Genomic DNA, 25,130 nt, shown 5'->3' with positions numbered 1-25,130 from the left:
AGTTAAAGTTAAGAGTGCATTTCCAGCATGGCGGGTGCCATCGACTGGCTTCCAAGCATCCTTCATATACCAATCGGTCACTCAGGCTTCCTCCATGTTTATATACAGTCTATGAATGGGACTTAAACAGAGACGGAGCTACTACTGGCCAATCAAACCTGTGATTATCCTGGTGCTGCAGAAAGGTTTTCTTATTTCTATTTGTATTTGTACATACTCACAACTCTTGTTGTGTCTTCAGCTCACAGGACAGGAGGACGCCATGTACGAGGCTAAAGTAACCGTCACAAACAAGGGGCGCAAGAACGATCTGCCCGTCAACAGTGGTGATGTCATCAGCATCATCCGAACGACCAACTGTCCCAAAGGAAAATGGCTGGCCAGAGACAGCAGCAACAACTGTGAGTCCAATATTCTTTGATGCATTCGGTCCAAAATTCTAATTCCCTTCGCATGAATTTCTTGTCACACAGCACTCTTCATGGAAGAGAACAAAGTGTGCTTCACTGTGACTGATGTGCTAGCAACAAATAAAGAACTTGAACTTGTAGTTTATCAACTTCAAGGGTAATATAATGCTTTGAGGAAGAAGAAGGATACTTATAAATAGTTTTAAAAAACATTTGAAAAAACAATGATTTCTCTTACCTGTTAATAAAGGAACATACTGTATGAACACACTTCAGTGGAGCTTCACTGTAATGAAACCATCAGCGTCTACCTCCTTTATCCAAAGTCAAATGTGAAAATATAGATCTATATCGGGTAGAAAACGTCTGCACAGAGACTTGATGAGCATTAAGACCTGGAGTGTGTGTGTTGCAGACGGGTACGTTGCTGTAGATCATGTGGAGCTGGATATTCAGGAAATGTTGGCGCTGGGGAAGAAAGCTGCAATCAGCCGCAAGACCAACAACAACAATAATGGGACCGAGCTGGACGGGATCGGAACGGGGAGCAGGTGTGTGTATGTGTGTGTGTGCATTTGTGTGTGTGTGTGAACAGTAAACACTTTATTCATTACAATGTCTGGTTAAAAAACGTGATCATTTAAAGTTTTTCCTCTTTTTCTCAGAGCTTCAAACCACTTCCCGCTGTCAGAAGAGAACTGTAAGTATCCTCCTGTTCTCATTTTTATTAAAAAACATTTGTATCGAAACGATTGTTCAGCAGTTTTATTATGTGTGTGTTCAGTCACAGATGACGACAGCGAGGAGTGGACCGGTGATGACGATGAGCCTCTCTCTCCTTCGCCCAACATGACAGATCCTCTGGCTTCACTGTGAGTCAATGTTAGCATGAACATGTCAGACTGCTTCTCGTTTTAATTTACATGATTTATTTTGTAAGACAGAGACCATTAGCAGCAGTAGAAATGATCACTGAATGTCAGCTTTTTTTACATGAATCTCTTCTTCTCTGCAGAGGTCACTCCAGGACACTCTCCATGCCCGACATGGGTAAGACCCAATTCACTTTCCAAATTGTTTTTTTTTTTTTTCCTGTTCTAAAACCAAAATATTCAACGTGCCGAAATGAAGATACTTAAAGATTTAAAGACAGTTTAACCTTGAACCACAGCTGCTTGTCATTAGATAAGAAGTCTGTGTGAACAGTAAAGCGTAACTCTTAGAGTGTGTAACAGCAGATTCTGGTTTCATGTTTGAATTCATGCAGCAGGTGAGTGTGTCTCATAAATCTGTCCTTTTTCAGGAAACAAAGACCTGAATGTGAACCACCAGCACAGTCGCAGTGACATCAGTCCAGACGGCACACAAGTCCAGTGAGTGTCCCAGCACACACACTGAACACACACAGACACACTCACAAGCAGAGTGTGGATACACAGTGAAGTACATCTGTATTTGTCTTTTTTTTTATCAGAGCGAGACATGAAGCACTTCATAAGTTGGCCACATTTTTCCACTCGCCTAAACCTGTGGAGCCAGCTGCCAGGTAGTCATGCAACACAAACTCATACACACACACACACACACCACACACACACACACGCACGCACGCACGCACGCACACACACACGCAGGCATGCACAAGCCCATCCACACTAACATGCAAACTCAGTCACACATAAACTGGGTTTTAATGTTTGCTTCTTCTTCCCTACAGCAGCACTGTACCAGAGACAAGTGAGTGACGCCTGAAAAACCTAACTTTGTTTACGCCGTAGTAAAAATTTCAAGGAGCTTTTTATAGAAATACAAGAAGTAGACTTAAGGAAATACTTGATAAAATTACATGAGATATATCAAACATGCTTATTTAAAATATGTTCTGTGTTTCCTCAGGTCCTGTAGAGGAGGAAGCAGCTCCTGTGTAAGTTGACCCACAGACACAAAAAAAAAGAAATGCCAAACATGTTGTGTAACACATTTTCGACCTTTTTCCCCCGAATGGGTTCATAAGCATGAACAGATTATTTTTGTGTCTGAGGGAAACAGACAGCCAAAATTTATTCCCTCAGACAAGGAAGTAAAATCGGGGGAATGAGCCCTTGGTTATGCTATGTGTGTGAGTGTGTGTGTGTGTGTGTGTGTGTGTGTGTGTGTGTGTGTGTGTGTGTGTGTGTGTGTGTGTGTGTGTGTGTGTGTGTGTGTGTTTTTAACATTCTTTAATGGTGTCATATTCTTGGTTAAACTGAGGTTACCCTGTTGATTCTTCTTGGTACTCTAACTAACATAGATGCACCTCCTGCACTGATATCTGGGGAACATGAGCCAGGGAAGAGAAAGGGTGAAGTGATGGTAAATGTGTGTTTTCCCCCCTCAGGCCTGAAGCTGAATCTAACACCACAGAGGAAGTGGTCTTTGATCCAAATGCTTTGTTAATTTTACCTCCTCCTGACCTTTATGCTTAACTGACTGTGGAGAAATTCACACAACTGAAAGGTAAGGGCGACTCAGCTGGACTCTGGGTGATGTTCATAAACATGCATTTATTGGCATCCTCTTAGTCACTATAATGCACCTTAAGTAGAAGATGAGGAGGAAGGAGGCTTCTGGCGGGCTCAGAGCAAAAAAAAATGAGTTGTATCCTCTGCAAGTCTTTATCAAACCAAATGATAAACTCATACTGTATCTAATACATGTGCTACACTGCTAGATGTAGATTCTCACATACACACACATTGTGACACCCACCGCTCTCAAGACTACATTTTAGTCAGAGGCTTTATGATTTTGCAAAGACCAAGGATCACACTCAGTGTTTGCACGACTAGAACAATAGTAGATCATTCTGGTGACTAAATTGTTCATGCCATTGAACTTTGAAGTTTTCATGGATCAAGACTGAAGACCAGAGACTGTGCCTCAACTCCAGCAAAGCTCCTTCAGTTTTTTTCTTAATAGTTGTATTGTGTAACAGTTTGTTGTGAAAGAGTCGTTTCAGAACTTTTCATAAGGATTTAAGGACGCAATTAAGCTGTTCAACTTCCGGGTGAAAGCCTGACTCGCGGACCGTGGGGCATGCCCAGAAGGCCTGATCCTGTTTGGGTCTGATTGAGGTGTTTCGATGAAAGAGTAAATTGACCCCCAAACACATTATCTACTGTGTTGCTTTGTCCGTTCCGCGTCGTTCTTTTACGCCCCGGCCTCCCTCTCACCCGAAAAAGAGCTAGTCTCCTGCTGTGAGGTGCATGTGTGGACAGCCAGGTCAGAAGAGTTTGAGGAGAAGTCCAACTGAAATTATCTAAATATTTTCTTCAGGAGTGCACATGTGAAAACAAGCTCGGGTGTGTTAGTCCCACTTCAAGAAATTCGATTTGGTACGATTTCAGCCAGACTAATATGTTTACATGAAGTCCAGTCTTAGTCAGACTGACATGATGTATCAACTTTTTCCAACTGTATGTAAACGTTCTGACTGTGAGCATTACGAACTGACACGTTTGTTTGTTTCTTTGCAGGCGAGCAGAGGAAACCGGCTGATTGTGGCGTCTTCTTCATACTGTGACTTGTGTCAGTCACATCAGACTTTGCCAGTCACTTCATTTTCCTACAACTTTGACCTGTTTCACCCGCTGACTGCAGTTCTGGATCAGTATGATGTGCATAAAGGGATTTCTGTGCAAACAGAGCTGTCTTTCTGCAGCTCTCAGAGTGAAACCAGACAGAGACAGTTTACCTGCCGACTCTGAGTGACTTCGAATATTGGACCATGTGAACTGTTGATCTCTGGAGAGGACTCACACATTGTTGCAGACACGAGAGCCTCTAATCGTCCTCGAGGCTCCTGTGGAGAAAGTTTCACACTTCCCATGTAAATACCATGTAATATAAGGCAGATTTGTTCAGAATGGGGGGATTAGAGGGAGGATAAAGCAGATCTTTTATCAGATCAGAGTATTTGTTTTAATCCTGAGGAAAACACAGCACACACACAGATACTCGGAGAATGCATCAATAAACACTTTTCAGTCTGCAGTAAAAGGTCATTATCGAGCCTGAGGATCAGACTTACACCTCGGTTAGAATAAACCAAAAGTGATCAGCTTCTGAATATTTACGGAGTCTGCATACGGCTGTTTTTAGACTTCTAACCGTTGTGCGTACCTGTTACCAGTTTACAGTGTTGGTAGCAAAGAATGAAACAGTAATATATCTGGTAAACTTAGAAAACAACATGTTATGGTTTGATTACAGTAGTAATAAAAGCTCACATGTGATGGGATCTGTTCTCGTGTATCTCCTGCTCTCTTCTCTCCTCGTCTACATGTGCATCTACAGAACTCTGATTTACAGTGTTTCCAACAACATCTTCACCTCTTATCGGATATCAGTCAACGTATTGTATTGTTGAGCTGTCTTTGTGCAGCATGTTTTTCTACTTTTATTTACTCTCCCCTTGTTGTTGGAAATCGTTGCAGATGTTATTGTTATAAGAAACTACTGATGTGATAGTATTTAAAAGCTGATCTTTTTTTAAAGGGGAATTGCTGAATTTCTATGTATTTAGGGACTTTCAACAAGAAGGTACAGAAAGTTTTAATGCTCATATGGAAGCCTGGAAACTGGTTGTAGTGGCTGCAATCCAACCATCATTTTTAAAGAAAATGTGCACAATGATAATGAGTCCACTAAAAGACGTTGTTTTTGTCCCTGACAGGCTCAGATTGTTATTATTGTTAAGTGGGTTTCCTGCAGAGGTAGACCTTTTTGTTCAAGAGAAAGAGGATTTTCTTAAAGATTTATTTTGGGGCTTTTTATGCCTTTAGGATGACTGCCTCCGCACATGGGGCGCACACTAACCACTGCGCCACCTGCACCCCAGCAGATGATTATTTTTCACCACAAACAGCTGTTACATCACTCTTTTCAAAGTTGCTCATCTACTGCTGCCTTGATCAGTCAGTTTATTCACGATACGACATGACACAGTATTTTATACTTTATTTTCACATTGGGATAATTTGTCCTGGACCCCAAGTGCTGCAAACATTCAGCTCCCTCCTCAGTAGAACCAATAAATAAAACCATAGAAACGAATACACACCACATGTAAACAGATCCAGGTAGCAGCAGACCAACAGCTCCTGTGTCCGGTGGGGTAAAATGACTGTTTTTGTCTTTTGAGTTTGGCTGCTTTGAAGGAAAAAAAATGTCTGTTTCTGGTAAAAAAAATAAAAATAAAAAATAATCATCTGCGTACACAGCAACTTTTAGTGGAAACACTTTAATCAGTGCATTTGTTCAGATTGGAAACTTTGCATCCATTACAGCCGGTGTCATTACTGCAGGCTGAAGCAGTCTAAAAGAGTAATTGTACCTTTAGCTCATTTAGGTCCAATAATATGTAACAATGGAGCTCCAGAATTTAAAAAAAAGGTGTAATTTTGTGATCACAGTAATAATATAATATAATATTGTAAACGGTGTACAAAGAAACAACATGGAGTGTAAAATATTGGTCATGGCTGCACCTGCTTGGAAACATCATCCACAGACTTTTTTCTTACTTTCATTTTTACTGAGCAGATGTGTTCAGGTGTTACTCTAACAAGTATTACAGAAAGAGGAAGTCGTTTGATGATTCCTGGAGGTTTTCAAAAAAATATGTAAAATACTGTATTGCCTGAAAAAGAAAACAAAAAAAAAGAATCCTCTGTGACGGGTGTGTGTGTGTGTAAAATGTCCAAATAGACAGAAACATTTTCCTTTTTGTATGTCTGTTTATTGTTTTTCAATAAATACTCATTAAAGTGCAAATCATAACAGCAATATCATGCAGTGCATAACAAGAGAAGTCCAAACCCCAAACAGACAGACAAGAGACGAGGACAGTCAGCCGACACACACGCTAAAACACAACTTCATACACCTTTCTGTCATTCACACACGCACACACACGCACACACTCTCACTCAGGGGTGTATAAGGTTACATTGATCATAAGAACCCCCACAGATTAACAGAGAGCTCAGATTCGCTGTGGAAACACTCACTTTGGTACGACACGGTTTGTTCAGGCCCTCCGGCATGTTTCCAGCCTCAAACACAGATCAGAGTTTACACACTAACATGCCACTGGTAGCTGCATACAGTTGTTATGTAACAGTACTACATCTGACAGTAAATACTGGATATATCAGGAGTTTCAAACACGACCTGTGACCTCTGAAGGATCACCGTATTGATCATTATTTCAGACTGTGGTCTCAGCAGCAGAATGAATGCATAATGTTTCAGGTGTGGCCGACACAGCTGAGTGCACAGAGGACGGATGTTTAAGACACAAAAACAGAAAAGTTCCACACTTATTAGTGTTTACAGAAAAGTGGGGGTGTGCAGTTGCATGTGTGTGTGTGTGTGTGTGTGTGTGTGTGTGGGGGGGGGGCAGAGTTTCCCCCTGAATTTAAAGTTCATTCTGTGGCGTTTGTGGCGTCACACACAGAACACAACACGTGTGATAATAAAGGGATAGAGCAGAGTTTCAGACAGAAGCCTTCACAATGATCACATAAGGCAGGACAGACTGAATCCATTCCAAACTGTGACAGCAGGTTATTGTAGGTCCAACAGATGATAACACAAAAGCTGGTTCAGACTGATGTGCTTAAATGGCCCAATTCTTCCAACAAAATGTTACCTCAAGCTTTGGAGTCATGAAAGAATGTGCATGCTCATGTTTTATTGACTCTAACAGAGTCATCTGGTCCCCCCTCCTCATAGAAAGCTTTCCTGATGCAGGTCCATCGACTCACAACTCTTTGCATTCAATTTACATGATGTAGATTTGGTGTGCATTGGCGCCAACCGAAGGTCTCCAAGTGTAACTACACAGTCATAAGACACACAGTACTGTTGAAAAGCAGAGGGGAGGTGTTGTTAGAGGTCAAAGAACCATGACGACTGACAAGGTTCAGTATTGTTTGCTAATAGTTTGCCCAAAATATGACTCTGTTGGCGACTACAGCCCGTTGTAGAGAAAACTACTGGCATTAAAAGGATTTATTTATTTGTATTCAAACCTGAGATTAATGTGGGTTAGATGTTTTTCTGCACCCGATAAAGCTGCTGAACATGAGACTACGATGACACTGATAATGATACAGATGAAAGTTACATCTCAAGCTGTTCTGAATAATATCTGCTTCTTACTCGGTCACTCTCTCTTTTTCTCCTCTTAGCCTCAGTCATTGTATCAAACAGTAGAGACGGGCTCACTGGCTGCTTCATAGCTGAAGGCTGCTGTGTGAACTAGTGCTGTAAAGCTGTATGTACTTCTCATGAGATGAGAAAGTTACATGCTATAAAGAGGCGACCGGAGCGCTTTGTGGATATGAGAGAGACGCCATTCTCCCTGTTGAAAGTTATTGTTTTATTAGATCCACCTTAGAAACAACTATTCTAAGGAGGAAAAGTTACATATCGTAGCTCTATTAAACAGATAACAGAACGTGAAGCTTTTTATTCTTGCTCATATAAGTTGTTTGTTCATGCTGCGTTTTAAGCCACAAATCCCCGTTTCGCTTTATGACTCTTTCAGGAGATCTGTGCACATCGACGGACACAGAATCACGCTCAAAACTTGCAGAGCGCTGCAACAAGCCAAAAATATTCAACTAAATGAATCAGAACTTCCAGATAGCTTTACAATCTTGGCACCAAGATATATAATTTAATAAAGGCTATTATTTTACAGTGTATGTACTTCAATAGAAAAGGTAATTTTGGGTGAATGTGCATCTTACACGGACTTAGAGCTTTGCCAGACAAGCCCAGCACACTTCCGAAAGGCTTCTGAAAAATCACTTTCAGCTCAACTGGCATGAATTAAAGGTGAACGTAATGAGAATACTGAACATATTTCATTTTGGCCATGTTGGGGTTTTCTTTTTGCATCACCAGTCTAAAGTGGAGAACCAACTCCCCGTCCAGCTTCTGTGTTTCACTGAAAGAATGAAAAAAAGACAACAGTCCATCGCTCTGCTTTAAAACAGAGAGAACAGAACCCGGCAGCAGCAGCTTCCACTTCACATTCAGTCAGAAAAACTCATCAAAACTCACCAGCAGCCATGCACCACCCAGCTCTGGTTTGATGTGACAGGAGTGTAGAACATTTATAAAGTCATAGCACGACGTAGGAGCAGAGGCCGCTACAGTAACGTTTGTGTTTCTCACACAGACTGTGATGCAGAAAAGAGAAAATCTGAAAAACTGCCGGAGCAGAAAATGAGTTTTAAAGTGCAGACTGAACGCAGACAACAAGTTTCAAAACCCAGAGAATCACATCCTACCCACTTCTCCACCGTCAAAGATCTCCCCCCCCCCCGACAAACCAGAAACATTAAAAATCCTGTGACACACTCTGTGACACACTCTGAGACACACAGCGGCTCATGCACACACTCTTCATAAACACCTGCACAAAACGACTGAGTCGCAGTCTTTAAGGCAATTGGAGGAAGGTTTCTGAGGCTTTAAGTGTCCTGCAGCAGATACACACCGTCCCACAGGAAACAAGAGCTGACACTGAATCTGCAGGTTGTTTTTAGGATTCAACTTTTGACTGTGTAGGTTGTGAAATATTAAAACACTGAGTTAATTAAAGTCAGAGACTAATGTAACATCTTCAAGTTGCTTCCTTTGTCTAACTTTTCGTTTAGCGTCATGAATGACTCAGAAAAGCAAAAAGTTGTCACATTACAGAAGCAAGAACCATTTATAATTAACATTTGTGCTTAAAAATCCCTGAAACAATTTGTGGATCCTTAAAATCTTAGTGATTCATTTTCTTTTTGACGGATGAATCCATGAATTGTTTCAGCTCTATATGAAAGCAGCATCTCCTCTGTTCTCATATCGAGTGCATTACAAGTAAGCTTGTCCAAATAATCTATTCATGGATTCTTTTCAATACCAGGAGTTTTAAATGTATACAATCGGTTAATTTTTTGATCGATCGAATAGAAATATAATGAAACTTTGAAAAAAAACCATCTATTTCATAAGATAGAGAGGAGTACATCCATCAAACATTTCAGACAAACTCCTCTCTGTTAATGTTGTTTGCATTTGCCTGACATTTTTCATCATTAAAAATAAGAAATGACCCAATATCGAGGACTGGACTTCTATTTCTGTTGAAACAGGAATCATTATTTTTGTTGTTTGATTTTTCTTTTTCATTGATTGACTTGTCGAATAGTTTGTTGTTCCATTCACTTCCTTCTTACTTTTACTTTAGGTTTGCTTGCTTTTATATAGAAATTAAAATATTAAATAAACAGGGTTTTAAGTGTTCACATGAGGCTCTAAACGATAATAAACATCCTCCAAATGTTAAAGGCTTATGGCGATAATAAAAAGGTTACTGCATATATAGCAGACTGAGAGCAGCTTCTTTACAGTTGCTTCAGTCTTTAATGAAGGAGTGAATGAGTTGCATATCTCTGACTCGATGTTACTGATTTAATAAAACAACGTTAAGAAGATATGTAAGGTATGCAGGGATGATGGGATATTTGTAAACACTCATGTGAGACGGTGTGTATTTCTGCTTCATCACTACAAACAGGACACAGTCTTTATTGTCCTGCATTCTCGATCTCCTTTATTCTTCTACTATCTATAAAAACTCAAATTAAACTCTGTTAATGCAGTGTTTAAATCATAAAATCACTGCAGTGCCTACAAAATCATCTCTGAAAAATAAATATGGCTCTGATCTCTAAGTAATAATCTTAATAGTGGTGTATAAAGTCTCTTTTTTTTGGTATCTCTTTGTCAACCTCTTCAGCTACGTAACATGATTGTAATATAAATAGAATACACATGGATAACAAAAGCTGTTTCTTTACAAACTATATAGAATATAAAACCTGAAATCAAATTGTACATGTTGACCTTCCCACAGATAAAGTTTGATAGTGAATAGTAACTCTGACCTCTGATCTGAGGAAAACTCAGATTTCCCGTCGTTAAAGGAGCAGTGTGTAAGACTTAGTGACATCTAGTGGTGAGGTTGTGATTGCAACTACGGCTGGGCACTATACAAATAAAGTCAGACTTTTGAAAACACATCTGGTGTTGACATGGCATTAAATCCTTTCAGGCTGATTTCTCTCTTTGTGTTTAATTTACTTCTCTGTCACTTAAAACGATATTCTCAGATGAGCCATCAGAGAAAGAAAATTAACAAAAACAAGGAGCAGCTCGGCTTGCAGCCTCTCTGTAGCCTGAGGAACACTGTGATAAATTTGAACCACAGAGTCTCTTTGTTTTGGTCATAACAAAAAGAAAGTACCCAAAATATTGTGGCTATGACTTCTACGTTTGTTGTTTCAAAACAGGCATCAGTGTCGTTGAATCACATCTACATTATTTCTGTTCATATAGAAGAGTTTTTGACATCTTTGGATAATATTGCTCCTGGTACATATCTCGGGAACTTTTAACAAATAATCCAAGCCTAAAAAATAAAATAAATGTAGCTGTTAGGACTAACAGGGTTCTCAACTGATATGTTTCTTCAACTTTCAGGGGAGCCCGAGTTAAATAAAATAATGAATCCATTAATGCTAATTCTCCAATAAAATCTACTGATGGCCCGGCACTAGTAGCAACCAGATGATCACCACTCCCTTCACCTTTCACTTTCTAACCTGCAGACTCGCTCTTTGCCTGCAACATTACATTTCATCAAAGCAGAGTCTGTGGATGCTCTGCTGACAGAAAAATATTATATTTTCAGGTGATAAAATATAAATAAAAACATAATTATGAACCCATTTTATTCACTAAATCTTACACACTGACTTTTACATGTGACGTTTGGTGTTGATACTTCAGCAGTGGTAACAGATTGAAGGTATTCAAGGGAGGAGTGACAGTGAACTTGACCTTGACCGCTGACTCCCACATGAATGTGAACTTTGAGCTCTAGCTTCTAACTTTTCTGGTTCCCAAATTTCAAGCCCCAGGATCAGTTTTCACAAGCTGCAGCCTGATGTGTAAACCCGAGGGACTGTGTCAAAACGAGGAAAAAGAAGCTGTTGATCTGCCTCTGTGAGAAAGGCTTCTTCTCTGTGTCTCCGTTAATCTGAAGTGATAAGCGGTACTTTGACGTTTCTGTTCATCCCTCCAGTTCAATACGACCGAATCAGAGACGAAAAGAAGACAGAGAGAGGAAGTCATTCTCAACATCTTCGCTCCTTCATTCCAGATCAGACAGAGGCCGAAACCCCCTCAGACATCAGGTTACAGTGAGGTCAGGAGTGTGTCAGCGAGCCAGTGTGGTGATCAGACTGGCACACATTTCAAAGAAGTCCATGGTGTGTGATCCCTGTCGCGGTGTGAGCTGAGGGGAGCTCCCAGACAGAGACCCGGGCAGGGAGGAGCTGAGTGTGGGCAGGTCCAACGCCGGGCTGGACGAGTCGATGCTCAGTCTGGGTCTGAGGAGGCCGGCTGTGGAGCCCGACCGCTGAGGAGTGGACGACCCCGATTTAAAGCCCACAGCCTCGATGATGTCATCTGAGGATCACAGTAGCAGAAGAGGATCTTTTAGATAAATTAGGACTGCTATGTTATTTATCATGAAATGGATGTTGTTTGTCAAGGCTTCAGCTCCATTCAATTCAAACCTTTATTTAACCACGAGAAAACTCAAAGAGTAAAATACATTTACCTGGCCAACAAAGGCAGAGGCACAAAAAAGTTCATGATGAACAAAACAACAAAAATGAAGAAGAGCTAGCATCATATAAATGTGACTGAGCATGCAGTGTTAAAGCACAAGAAGTCTTGTTTATTTATATGTGCCATTTGATGTTTATTTAGCTAAATACAAAATTAGCAATCAAGACAGAAGATAGGCAACTGAATATGCATAAGGGGGCTTTATGTGACTTATGAATGTTGATCTCTGGGAGAAATTATAAAGGGGAATGGAGGTATTTTTAAACCCTAGGTCCATTTTTTGGGGGTCTTACGCCCTCACAGATCATAGGAGATGCTGATCAATCACAACAACAAAACGAAAAATCTGCTGAAAAAGAGCTGATCCAAACAGGAACATTAAGTGAACATGCTCTCATTTCAAGTTGTCCAAAAGATTCACTGCTGCGGGATGAAACAAGTGACTGACTGAACCAACTCCAACACTTTTTGTACCTATTATTCATCAATACTCAAAAATAAAGTGACAATTTAAATATTCTAAAAGAATCCTCAAAGTATTCAAAGTCTACTCTGCCATCTGATCTGCACAAGAACAATACTTAGCTGTTCAAACTCAGAAAAGCAGATTTCAGATTGACATATTTTATACAGACAAACTGAACTGCAGAGTTCTGGTCCCTGCACTGACTTAGAGTCCTGTATGTTGTTTCATATTACTAAGTGGATTATATTGTATCGAGGAATGTATTTGTCTTGCAGCAGAGCTGATGTAGGTTACTGACCATCGATGCTCTTGAAGTCGAGGAGGTAGGATCTGTTGTCCACCTGGTAAAGCTGCAGGCTCATTTTCACCAGGTTTCCTGTCACTGGATTCTTCCTCCGCACTCTCAGATGGTACGGGTTCACAACCTACAACACAGTATGACAAACAATTTGTAATTTAGTAGACCTACAGTACAAATGCACTGTGAACATGTGAATATGAAGCATGTTCCTTGTTACCTTCCAGTCAAAGCTGAGCTGTCTCATGGCTCTGTACACCTCAGCCATGATGTCGTAGGGTCTGCTCTGACTCCTGATGCCCAGGTGCCACTTGGCCTTCTTCACAGCCAGCGGTTTGGGTCGGGTGGTGTTCAGAGCATCCAGAGGACAGCGAGACTTTGGGCTGTCGGCCAGGAGCGGGGGCATCCTCTCTGGGTGGGGTTTGACCCCGGGGGGCAGCGGCATGCCCTCTTCGATGAAGGAGCCCTGAGGAGGACTGGAGGCCAGGTAGAACTCGCTGGCCTGAGTCATGATGCGCCGATTGTCAATAATGAGGTGGTAGGCGACTGCTAGCTGATCCTGCAGATAGGAGAGATTAAGGATATATCTCTTACATGAGTCTAATGGATAGAGCAGGAAGAATGATCAAATGAAGCAATTAAAACAGAGCAGACTAATTTAGCAGCAATTCAAATCCTTTAACTTTATTAACAAACTAAAGAAAGTCACTTTTCCACCTGAAGAACCAACAACTTTCTGACTGTGCATGCTATCATGTTGCCCAGCTTTATATTTGGGATAGCCAAGCCAGCCCTCAAAAAACGATTTTACCATAATTATCCAGCCCTAAAAGGACCACAATCAAACTTCCTTACTTATCCTTACAGTGCACTCTTTTCTCTAGTTATACTCTCAAGAGTTCTCCTGGGACAATTACGACCCCAACTATGTTTCCAAAAAACACATACTGAAATAAACATTCACACTCTAAATTTGACATGCATGGTCTTGTGGGGTTTCATTTGAGTAGCTCCATTCAAGTTTCAGTGTTTTGCCTTTCAAACAAAGTGTCTTTTGTACCTGTGGATCCCCGCTGTAGAGACTGGACATGACCTCTGACTCTGTGCATTCAAACTTTTCACACACTTCTTTGACTGCCTCCTCGTCCAGGACTGTGGCATCATACGAGGGGTCCTCAGGAAATAGGTAGCCTGGCAGGTCCTGCTTGAACCACTCATCCTCCCTGACAGAGGAGAGAACAATCAGTCACCTCAAACTGCTGTCAAGTTTTTACTGTAAAATCTCTGTAGCGGTCATTTGACTCGTCAGATCAGGGTGAGCACCTGATGTCTTTGATGGTGGCCCTCTTCAAAGGGTCCACCTGCAGCATGAACATGAGCAGAGAGGCCACAGAGCGGTTCAGGTACTCAGGGATGTAGAAGACTCCTCCTCTGATCTTCTTAAACAGCGTGGGGACGTGTTCGTCATCGAAGGGCAGAGTGCCACACAGCAAAGCATACAGGATCACCCCACAGCTCCAGATGTCCACCTCTGGACCGGCATACAGCCTGACAGAGAGATGACAACATGGGACAATTAACACAAAAAAGCCCTTTTAAACATATCCACCCATAATAATAATAATAATAATAATAATAATACATTGGTTTTATATAGCGCTTTTCTGAAAACTCAAAGACACTTTGACAAAAATATAAAACAATAAAACAAAACAAAAAACGACGAGGACATCACAATGAAGAAGTAATGTGGGGGGGAGGGGGGGAGTTAGTGGTTGTAGGCAGTGATGAAGAGGTGAGTTTTGAGGGATTTCTTGAAGGAGGAGAGTGTGGGGGGGTCTCGGATGTTATTTGGGAAAGAACATGAACATTTCTAGAGAATTCTGGACAACTACTAAATGTTAATGAAGAGGCAAATAAGCACATGTTTCAAGCTACAGAGAAGAAGTCTGAATATAACAAAGAAACACGATATGGGAGAGAAAATGCCATTTGTAAAACAAGAAGATATTGATGAAATTAAGAGAAGATGATAAAATATAAGTTGAAGAAGAAATTAAAAATGGGCTCTTAATATAGCAAAAACAAACAGGGCAACTCTTCTCTTCCCTCTATCTCGTGTAGATGGATTTCATTCAATGCCCTTCATGTAAATATATTATGATGGGTTGTGCAAAAGTCAGGGAATAAGCATGACACTATTTGTTTCTCGGCTAAGTAAGCATTGGTGATTAAATAGTTGTCCTCTGGGTCTAAATAATTATGATCATTAAGCATTGCTCAGACATGACAACTAAGAAACAAAAAGACACACCTTCCTGAGATGACCTCTGGAGCAGCGTAGTTCGGTGAGCCGCAGCTCGTACGTAGAAACTCTCCATCTGACATCATGTTAGACAGACCTGTCAATCAAAACACAGGGCATATAAACGCCTGTCAGTCTAAACTGACTAATAAGACAATGCTCTGTTATCATTACTGTTATTGATCCTGTAGTTCACGGGTTAAATTGAACATGGCCCTACACAGGGGGCGTTACACAGTGGACATCACTGATATCTTTATCCTCCTTTACCCTCCAAGTCTCTAATCTCTGAACACAAAGCTGGTCTAATTGGATGAGCTCCTCTGCCAAACGCTGAACACCAGACGCTGCGTGATGTGCTGACCTTCTCTTTATCTTTTATCCATGTTCCCTTAACACCCCCCTCTCTGTGCTGCTCTCAGCCAAAACACTTCTCCTGCTGCTGCACCCCCACCAATCCTTCCTATCAGATGACTCCAGGTCTCAAGGCTTCCTGCCAGACATGATATGAGACCTGGCTGTTGCTGGGAGACCTCTCTCTCCACTCCTCACTCCCCGCTGTGCAGAGGGCCTTTGTGTGCTTTTGGAAATATTTCTCCGTTTCATGGTCCTATTGCATCAGACACAGTGTCTTTTTAAATGTGCCAAAACTGCTTAGAAGCTGTGCTCAATAAGGAAGCCATTCTCATTTAACAAGAAGGTTAACAGGTGTACACAGGGATTTTACACTTCTCTACAGGTGTATGATTAGGTGTACAATTAAACTCTGTAAAAAGCAGAATTCCTCTTTAATCAGACTGTGACCTTTCTCTGGGATTCCACTCAGCTCTACCTCTTTCTTTCCTTTGAACACATTATCTCATGTTCACACTGCCTCTCTTTTTCATTTCCTTTTGTCCTCCCCTTCAGCTGTTTGGGCATCTTACCGAAGTCTGCGATTTTGGCATTCTTGCTGGCGTCCAGCAGGACGTTCTCAGGTTTGAGGTCTCTGTGGACCACCATGTGTCGGTGGCAGTAGTCCACAGCTGAGATAATCTGCTGGAAGAGACGGCGAGCTTCTGTGTCCTCCACCTGGAAGACAAAACATAAAAGGACATGATTGGACTGTGCAGTTTTCCTCAGATGTAAATGTGTACAACACAGTTTTACAGGCTTATAATGCATGCCAGAAAACAAAGCTGGTGTCTTGTTAGCTCGTAAGGTTTCTTGAGCTCAGGGGCAAGCTGAAGTTCAAGAAGGATTATACTGGTAAGAAGAAATAAAGTGAGTCTCCAGACAGTCTACTCTGCACAGCTGTCAGTGTCTGTCTGCAACACTTAAAGTCACTGACAGCTCTCAGTTAGACTGGTGGAGCAGTGATGGGGTATGTGAAGAGTTTTCTCAAATATAGATTACATCACTTTGAAGTGTGCACAAAGGTTTAGCAGGAAAAAAAGTCAATATTTTGGTGAGAAAAAATACTCCAGTGTTAGGGTTGATTACAAGTTTTAAATGTGCCTGAAAGAGTGATTTAGAGTCAAAATGAATACAGAAAAACACAAATGTGCCCACACCCTTTATCAAAAAAATAAAAAATTCTGTATGAGTATTTGGGCCAGTTCTATCTGGTATATGTGTTTCTATACTTGTATGCAGCAAAGAGATGCCTGACGCTATAATCTGTTTTCCAAGTCGGCATCTTTCCTCAATTCTGCTGAGCTCTGTGTGTAAGAGCACTCATGGAAAACACCATGCCCTATAAACACCAGCTAAAAAACAGCATGAGATTGTTTCTTTGTGTTTTTTACCTACATAAGGTAGAGAACCAATGACGACCACACACACTGTGTTGCTGCCACTGTTTGCAAAGCCTGGAAAGACTTTTTAAAAGCCTGGTAAGGGGTGGCTGTGGCCCAGTAGTAGAATCTAGATCATTTCGGGAGCAGTGCTCCAGAGATTCTCCCGACCTGGCTGTTCACATACTGTATGCTCCTCACAGCTGGAGACTGTCCCTGTCAGATGGGCGGGGGATTTCGGGGGGGTAAGACGTGACGTAAAAAAAAACCCAGAAGTAGCGGCCGAAGCAACAGAGTCTGCTCACGACGTTATAATGAGAATATTTGCCTTTATATCAATGCTATGTGTAGTCCAATGGAATGACAACATCAACAGTCACTGTATATAAACGTCATTCTCTTCCTATTGGCTCGAGGTGAGTCCTCCGGAGTATATATTGCTGCGTACTCACATCAGCTCACTCGGACTTTCTGCGGAAAAAATACTAGGGGTCTGGCCGGAGAAACTCCGGGTGAAGCCCGCTCGAAAGATTTGGCTGTTTGCGTTCACACATAGCCTAAAGCAGGTAGCCAAATCTCTGGAGTTTTTCAGGAGATTTCGGTATGTGTGAAAAGGGTTTAATTATAATCGCGATGTAAGAATGTGCAATTAAATAACTACACAAAAGGCTACAATTTGCCATTAAAGTAAATGTGGGTGTAAACGTTACCTCTCTTCTGAATGTTTGGAGTCTGTTCAGTTACGGCCATCAGCTGCTCCGACAGTGTTTGTGTGCCCGCACAGCATGTTTGTATGGACACATGGTTATCAGTGTGGAAATGGTTGAGTGACCAACATGGATACAGACAAGCAGGAGCATGACGAGCAAGCCAACGCTGAACTAGTGGCAAAAAAAAACCCACGACGTCTGCTATATGGAAATATTTTTGAATCAGGGTCAGTTGTTTTTAACAGAAAGAAGAAGTGCTGTGCAAATCTTCCAAATGTAAAGTGGTGATGTTGCATGGCAACGGGACCAATTTGTATCAACACCTCAGACTCATACTATGATTCATCTTATTTGTCGTCTCTTTCAAAGCCCACAGACACAAACAGCTGAGCAGTGCACTGCAGGAGGCTGATTTATTTACTTATGTCAAGTACCTCATAGAACTCCACTTCAAAAACACTGAAAAATTGTCTGACCTAGATCATTGCAAAATATGTTTTTAAAAGAAATGAATAGGCCATGCCTATTAATTTAGGCATGGCCATAGGATCATGTTCGTAAATGTGTGCATTTTTTGAGTCTATATGTTTCAATAACTAAGTGAAAACATTGAACTTCCCCTTGGGGTTTTAAAATAGTATAAGTAAGAGTTTGTTAAGGAAAATGTTAAGGAGAGAGAAATACATTGAGTCGGAAAGACGATTTCACAGAATGTTTGATTTGTATTTTACTCAGTTAAAATTTGAAAAGAAAAGAAAAATTATTCAGAAACATCTTGGGTGCAGACATTAGTTTCCTTAATTGCTGAGCTGTTCATCAGCATGCAGTAGATTGATTTAAATATTGGTGATGTAGTAAAAGTATGCACAGTGAAAATACTCTATATTTAACTGCTTGGATCTGAACAAAGACTTTCTGATGACGAGTCAGTAAAAAGATATAATGTCTTCTTACCCGTCCATGTTTGCAGATATAGTCAAACAGTTCCCCTCCTGACACGTACTCCATGACCATGAAGAAATCTGTGGGTGTGCTTATCACCTGGTACCTACGAAATAAAACATACAGTCACTGTGCATCACTGACACTATCACATACAGACATTTAAACATAGCTATAAGCAGACCAATCATATATTTAAATCTCATCCTTTAATCTCTAAACCAAATGTTTTCACATTAAAGCCAACACAGAATATAAACACAGAAACAAACACACACAGCTGAGGCTGAGCGGTGATGTATGGCTGCTGAGAGCAGACATTACTCCCATAAAAGGTCAGCTATATTATAATACAGGCTCAATCTCATGAATGGCTGCTCCTGAGAGATTCTGCACTTTATCAACATCTACTTCACTGCTGCCGAGCTGAGTGTAGCACAACACAGCCACAAAGAGAAACAAATAAAAACAAACCGTATTATGAGGTCTTTCTCTGTTTCACATTATCTCTGAAATCTAAACAGTGAGAGCGCTTGAGGGAAATTTTAACACATTTGTTCTGATTCATTTAATTTTTTTTTAAAAACACGGTTCATATATCACACAGATTCTGCTCTGCTCAGGCCCCTGCCACATCTTCAGCTGTTTTTTACACTGCAGCCAGCCTGTGCATGATGTGCCTTAAATATATGTGTTAGTGAATGTATATATCGGAGACAGAGGACTCCACTGACAGCAGTCCAGCTCAGGACCTGAGAGCTCACATATCTGCCATAGCTTACAGTGCACCAGAGGACTGACCCTAACCCTGGACTAAAAATAACACACAGATTGTTGAGAGAGAGGGAGAAAGAGAGAGAGAGATGTGGACTGACATGAGAGAGAGACCAGGCTGACAGAAGGAACATAACAAGGTCAGAAAGGAAAACATGAGGTGCAGAGACACCTGGACGAGGACAAGGACTCAGTAATTAATCTGGACTGGAGATTTGAACAAACCAGAACCGATCTCCAGGCCTTTGTGTGCATGTGTGTGTGCATGTGTGTGTGCATGTGTGTGTGTGTGTGTGTGTGTGTGCGTGTTCTACCTCCTGGGAGCCTCGAGGGCATGCTCAGTACAGCTCAGCAGAAGTAAACAAACAGGATCCAGCAAAACATGCCACAACAAGACACAGCAAAAGGCCCTCACCAAAACAGCCACTAGATTACCGCACTTATCTGTGTTGAAAGGAAGCATTTGTTCTCTTCCCCTACTTACAGTTTGATGATGTGTGGGTGTCTGAACAGTTTGAGATTCTGAATCTCTCGTTTGATTTTCCCGACGACATCGAGGCTGCGGATCTTCTGTCTGTTTAGGATCTTTACTGCAACTTTATGGCCCGTCAGCTGATGTTCACCGACTAAAAAACAAAAGAACACAGACATGAAGCAGACACAGCGGCACACACATGGCAAAATAACATTTAATCTTTATTCTCCCCCTCGACCCTTCTACTTGGCCTTACCCTGTTAATTTTACACTCTGCCGCATCAAATCATGCAAAACATTTAAATTGCTTTGAATATGTTGGTTGAAGGAAGATGCAAAGTTATACTTCACTGGATCACTATAACAAGCAGACTAAATGTCATACATTACGTTAAAAGAGCTGTTTTTGAGCTAAGCTTGTGCGCTACAGTCCAGTTATATACAGTACACGTCCCCTGTATGAAGCTTCAAATTAAAAATGTGTAGAATATGTGGTATTTCATTTTCTTGGTGAAGAAGTCAACCCCTACTCCTTCTTGTTCTAATCAGAAGATCCACTTCCGAGCCAAACTAACACCAATCTCATCATAACCCTTCGGCAATCATTGTCAGCCTCTAGGAACGGACGTGAATAAGGTTAGCGTCAACTAACTTCCAGGCGAGCCTTTATTTCCTGTGTGGCATTTACATCTGAAACATGAAGGCCATCAATTCTGTTGTCCCCAACTTTTTGAAGCAGCGGCCATTCAGTTGAGTTTAAGTTTAACGGTAGAATGTAAGCTATACAACGCCTTTACTCGGTGTAAAAAAGAAACCAATTCCAATGTTATTTACTTAGAATTAACGGGTCTTAAATTTGCCAAAATAACAACACTAATGATGGAGATTTGTAGAATGTAAAAAGTCAAGTTTTGTCAGGTCCGTCCTCAGGAGGAGAGGGAAACAACTTTAAAAATGTTTAGTGTTTGGATGGACGCCGGGTTGATCATTTCTGATAGTCGGTAAATGTAAATATTGATTGGCTTTCACTACACAGCGTCAAACAGGTTTGATGCTCAAGTTTAAGTGTTTTCTCTTTAATGGATTGTTAGCTTCACTTTTATGCAGATATTTGTTTACAGAGACAAATAAATCATCATAAAAGTACTGTCGATGGGAGCAGCGCCTGTTTGTCTAAACGGATCGTTTTACCTGCACACAACAAAGCCAATACGTAATTGGTCAATACAGATCGGACTACAAATGCACTGAAAACCAGAACACCTGAAAATCCTGACCTGTGTGCAGAATTTTACATTTCTATGTAGAATCTTAGGTTAAACTAAAACTTTGGAGAAAATTTGGATTTGGCATGAAGAAGAAGCTCTTAAACACAAAGTTAGGTACAAGAAAATCTTGGAACCTGTGAATGATCATGTAATGATTTAGCCTTGAGGAGTGATTGATGATTTTCGGGGGTTGAGATGTAGCCAGCAGTTAGAAATCCTTCTGGCCAAGACTTCCTTTTCCGTGTACTGTTATTGTTTACAGTCCGACTATGAGAAGGAAACTGAGAAAGATATTTAATAGGTGGTTATTATTAGCTGCAGTTGCTTGCCGATGTCTGCTGAAAGACATTAGTAACAGCAAAATCATCATTAGATGACAGCCAGTGGGTTCCAGGATTGCCTTATGACAATCTGGTTCTGCATCTGCACCTTATGACTTTCACACAGAATGTTTCCCTTTACAGCCTGTTGGAAAACTAGCAGATAATTCTATTTGGACAAACAGAAGCCTGACAACTTCCAATACCATAACACAGTCCCACGTCAACAGAGTTGGCATTTATTATGCCCTGACATTAGAGTGGAATTAAACCTCAGAGATTGTAGCACCAGGTCCTGCTGATTAATAATGTGATGAAAGATCTGACGTTTAATGTGTCCTCTGAACGTTTACAGCAAACAGCTCCATTCCACGCCCTTTGTAGGAATAGTTTTTGCAATAGTGTATCAAGTTTGGTAGACATAAGTCAAGCCCTAACAAAAACACATTTGGAGCCACAAAACAAAACCAGACCATGTCCCTGTGAACAACTTGACTGCACAGACCAATCTCGAGCCGAACAAGTAGTTTATATTCCTACAACAATGAATAAAGCAACAGCCACATTTCAGGAGCTTCTGTTTTAGCCAGAGGTTATTCAGATAAATGCTAAAAGATATCCAGGCCAAAATTTCCTGTTCCAATTGTGGTCATTGTTTAGTGTGACTGCAGACATGAGAATAAAGCTGGGATAGGCCAACAGTGTCTACAATCAGACTGTGTGCTTCAATTTGTAGATATCTGCTGTAAAGATTCATAAAATGATAAACTGATGTCAGGTGATAGCTGATACTAGGCTCCCAGATTGCATTCATGCCAATATTTTGCACCTTTTTGCCCCAGATAATCTTTTTCTCAATACAACTAAAGCCTGCTGACTGACACAACAGTTACTAACGAGGAGTAAAAGTTGTTTTTATTCTTGCCAGTGCTTCTACCACAACTGCCATCATCGCTTCCTATTGTTCACCTCTCCTCGGCTACACGCTCCTTGAAAAAGAGTTTCGTTATTTTAATACCTCTGTGGAGTAGAAAAAAATTAGAAACACTTGACGTCAAAACATCCCAGAACAATGAATCAAACACACCCTTCTCACAGGCACTGTGTTTAGGAATGAAAGAAACACATTTTATTTGGGAGGTTTTGCAACAAACATCTACCTGCCAAAACCCCCACAGCCTCAGCTGCAGTGTGCTGGAGGAAGCTCGCGCTCACGTAAACTGGCATTAATGAAAGGCAGCTGGGCTCCGTCCAGCACAGATCAAAACCCAGCAAGGATTTTTCAGAAGCAATTCAGAACTACGCAGAACTAATTAAAAAAAAAGAGAGACAATGTTGTTTAAGATTACATAACACGTGGGCAGCTGCTCTCCCCTCTTTCCAGTAAAGCATACTGCCAATGAATCTTTTTAAATATGCAGTACCATAGTAACTGGTCACACAAAATATGCTCGAGCCAAAAAATATTGTCCTTTACCTATAGTTAAACAGATTTCTGTAAAGATTGGTTATTTTATTATATTATAGGACAATGCTGCTGCAGCACACAGCTGATAATAACTGTTGATATCATTATTATGTGATCACCATGGCTTTAGGGCAATGTTTGCTGAAAGCCATGACTTTGAGAAAACTCCTACTCTCAGCTTCACTACAAATATCAGTTATGAAGAATTATTAGAATGAGTCAAATCTCTCTTTTTATGTGGAACAACCTTTACAATTAGCAAACCATTATTACTGTCAATATCTGACTGATACTAGGGTGAATAACATGATTTCTGTTTTTACATGACCATGTTACTCTGTGACTGTGTTGTGCAGGTGGGTTGACCCCCTCCCCTCCACAAGCTAAGCTAACGCCCCTCAAACTGCGCACACAACAAACAGGCGGAGTTTAAGCTCACAAGGTCACACACAGTGTCTGAAAACTAGCCAAGAAAACTGAAGAAAAAAAAATCCAGACACACCTCTTACTGTTTAACTTTGCCTGGAGAGGATTGTCCCTGCTTTGGTAAGCACTTAACAAGCTAACAGTCACTAGCACAAGGACCACATAGCAACGCGGTTACTAAACATATTGTCAACATGAAGCTGCACGGTGGTCTCATCCTGTGAGCTTACACACGTAGACCACATTTTACTGTTTAATGGTCATATAATGTGAGTGTGCAGCATCTTGTCACAGTCCTGCTCCAGGTAACGACACCTGTCATAGCTGCACACGGTAGAAGACTGTGACTTTGAAGCAGATTCTCAGAACACGTTTACACTAAGTCTCCTCTTCCTCTGCAGCTAAAAGGTCAAGCTACGCTAACTGCGCACTGCCCGCCGGTAAGTTAACGGGGAGGAGGAACGGTAAACGGAGACTTCTTCACATTACTCCCAACACGTTCACCTCAACGCGACACAACGGTATCACTTAACTCTTCACTTTCCCGAAGGTTCCCACTCCGAGTGTGTCTCCGAGGATGTAATGGCCGATCTTTACTCGTCCTTCGTGTTTCTGTTGTTGCCGCTCTGCCATCTTCTCCGTTACCGACGGCTGGGCTCGCTCGGTGCGGTGGGCGTGCTGCCTGGCTGCGGGGAGCGAGGAGGGGGCGGGGCGCGTCACTGAGAGGAAGAGGGACCGTCCGGGTTAAACATAATTACGGTACTTTACAAGTGAGGCCATGCTGACTTCTAGACTACCGTCAAGAGTATTTTAACCCTGAAAAAAACAGCGTCCAATCTACCCTGGACGTCTGCCCAACAATGTTACGTTGAGTTACGCATCCCAGTCACCTGCTACTCTACTGTTCAAGAACTCTCGAAGAATAAAGGTATCACGATGGGGCGGAGCTTAGAGTGACATTATGAGACAAGTTGTCCTTAAAAGACCTGTGTGCCTTGGTATCATAATTCATAATGAACATGTGTGTTTAGTTTGTTGAAGGCAGTGTAGCCTCTTCTTTTGCCACTTAAATCACTCTCACCCTGTTATTACATTTAACACTTATTTTAAATGTATTTTGCTGTGGGCAAAGCATGAAAATGCATTTTCATTTCTAGGAAGCTGCGTTGGTATAGCCTAAGCCTACTCTTCTTTTCGTCAGTAGGATATTCATTTTGTCTTACCACATGAAGTGTTACTTACAGTGGCCCTGAAGGTCAATTGCAAAAACGTTTCACTGAATGCAAAATAAAACAAAATCATTTAACTGAATGCAAAAACATCTAATGAAAGGGAAAAAACATTTTATGGTACAAAAAGTATTTCATTTCATACATTTCATGGAACGTAAAACTGAAATAAAATGTTCAAATGAAAATCATTTGAGTGTCATGACATATTTTTGCATTTCACGAAATATTTTGGCATTAAGTGATTTAATTAATGATAGCCTGATTGTGTTTTATAATTGTGTGAAATGTTTTTGCAGTTGGTCTTCAGGGCCACCGTAGTTGGAGTAGCAATTTTTTTTTAATTAAAAAAGGGAAAATTATCCAATAATTGGTGCCGAGGACTTCTATTTTTTGGTTGGCATGGCATTGAATCAGGTATAAATATCTTTGGATTTTAAACAAGTGTTTTATTGACATTTTAAATTTTATTATATGTGATTTATATATATGTGACACCCTTAAAAACTCATTTGAAGT

The 25,130-nt window shown here is 41.0% G+C and overlaps 3 protein-coding genes across 4 annotated transcripts in view; 1 reads left to right on the top strand and 2 right to left on the bottom strand.

The window, feature by feature from the left end:
- The window catches only part of LOC132958760 (FYN-binding protein 1), an 18,086-nt gene extending 11,850 nt beyond the window's left edge, over positions 1 to 6,236 (top strand). The window contains exons 10-20 of one of the 2 annotated variants that reach the window (XM_061031804.1): positions 242 to 401; positions 826 to 961; positions 1,076 to 1,110; positions 1,195 to 1,282; positions 1,426 to 1,460; positions 1,714 to 1,783; positions 1,885 to 1,956; positions 2,131 to 2,147; positions 2,307 to 2,334; positions 2,788 to 2,906; positions 3,926 to 6,236. In XM_061031804.1, coding sequence (XP_060887787.1) covers positions 242 to 401; positions 826 to 961; positions 1,076 to 1,110; positions 1,195 to 1,282; positions 1,426 to 1,460; positions 1,714 to 1,783; positions 1,885 to 1,956; positions 2,131 to 2,147; positions 2,307 to 2,334; positions 2,788 to 2,875 — 729 coding nt within the window. In that variant the 3' untranslated portion in view covers positions 2,876 to 2,906; positions 3,926 to 6,236. Of the gene's footprint in view, positions 1 to 241; positions 402 to 825; positions 962 to 1,075; positions 1,111 to 1,194; positions 1,283 to 1,425; positions 1,461 to 1,713; positions 1,784 to 1,884; positions 1,957 to 2,127; positions 2,148 to 2,306; positions 2,335 to 2,787; positions 2,907 to 3,925 lie in introns of both variants that reach the window. The other variant, XM_061031795.1, reaches the window with a different exon arrangement.
- bloc1s2 (biogenesis of lysosomal organelles complex-1, subunit 2) overlaps positions 1 to 25,130 on the bottom strand; it is a 287,967-nt gene that overhangs the window by 111,865 nt on the left and 150,972 nt on the right. The window lies entirely within an intron of this gene.
- On the bottom strand, positions 7,936 to 24,282 carry prkaa2 (protein kinase, AMP-activated, alpha 2 catalytic subunit). Its single transcript, XM_061031815.1, has 10 exons — positions 23,916 to 24,282; positions 19,910 to 20,051; positions 18,664 to 18,757; positions 16,151 to 16,295; positions 15,234 to 15,321; positions 14,243 to 14,467; positions 13,980 to 14,142; positions 13,140 to 13,478; positions 12,920 to 13,046; positions 7,936 to 11,990 (listed from the first exon to the last, which is right to left on the bottom strand). Exons 1-10 carry the CDS (start codon positions 24,013 to 24,015, stop codon positions 11,740 to 11,742), a joined length of 1,674 nt encoding a protein of 557 aa, XP_060887798.1. The 5' UTR covers positions 24,016 to 24,282; the 3' UTR covers positions 7,936 to 11,739.

Source organism: Labrus mixtus, chromosome 3 (genome assembly GCF_963584025.1).
Source record: "Labrus mixtus chromosome 3, fLabMix1.1, whole genome shotgun sequence".
In the NCBI taxonomy this organism is placed as follows: domain Eukaryota; kingdom Metazoa; phylum Chordata; class Actinopteri; order Labriformes; family Labridae; genus Labrus; species Labrus mixtus.
Note: the sequence above shows the minus strand (reverse complement) of the source record. Positions and strands in the feature narration are given on the sequence as shown.

What these genes read in the sequence shown, in the direction of transcription:
- prkaa2 (XM_061031815.1), bottom strand. Translation starts at nt 24,015, where the DNA reads ATGGCAGAGCGGCAACAACAGAAACACGAAGGACGAGTAAAGATCGGC. An exon ending in AACCTTCGGGAAAGTGAAGA is followed by an intron (nt 20,052 to 23,915) that starts GTTAAGTGATAC and finishes TTTGTTTTTTAG; the next exon opens with TCGGTGAACATCAGCTGACG. An exon ending in GCCACCATCAAAGACATCAG is followed by an intron (nt 14,143 to 14,242) that starts GTGCTCACCCTG and finishes CTCCTCTGTCAG; the next exon opens with GGAGGATGAGTGGTTCAAGC.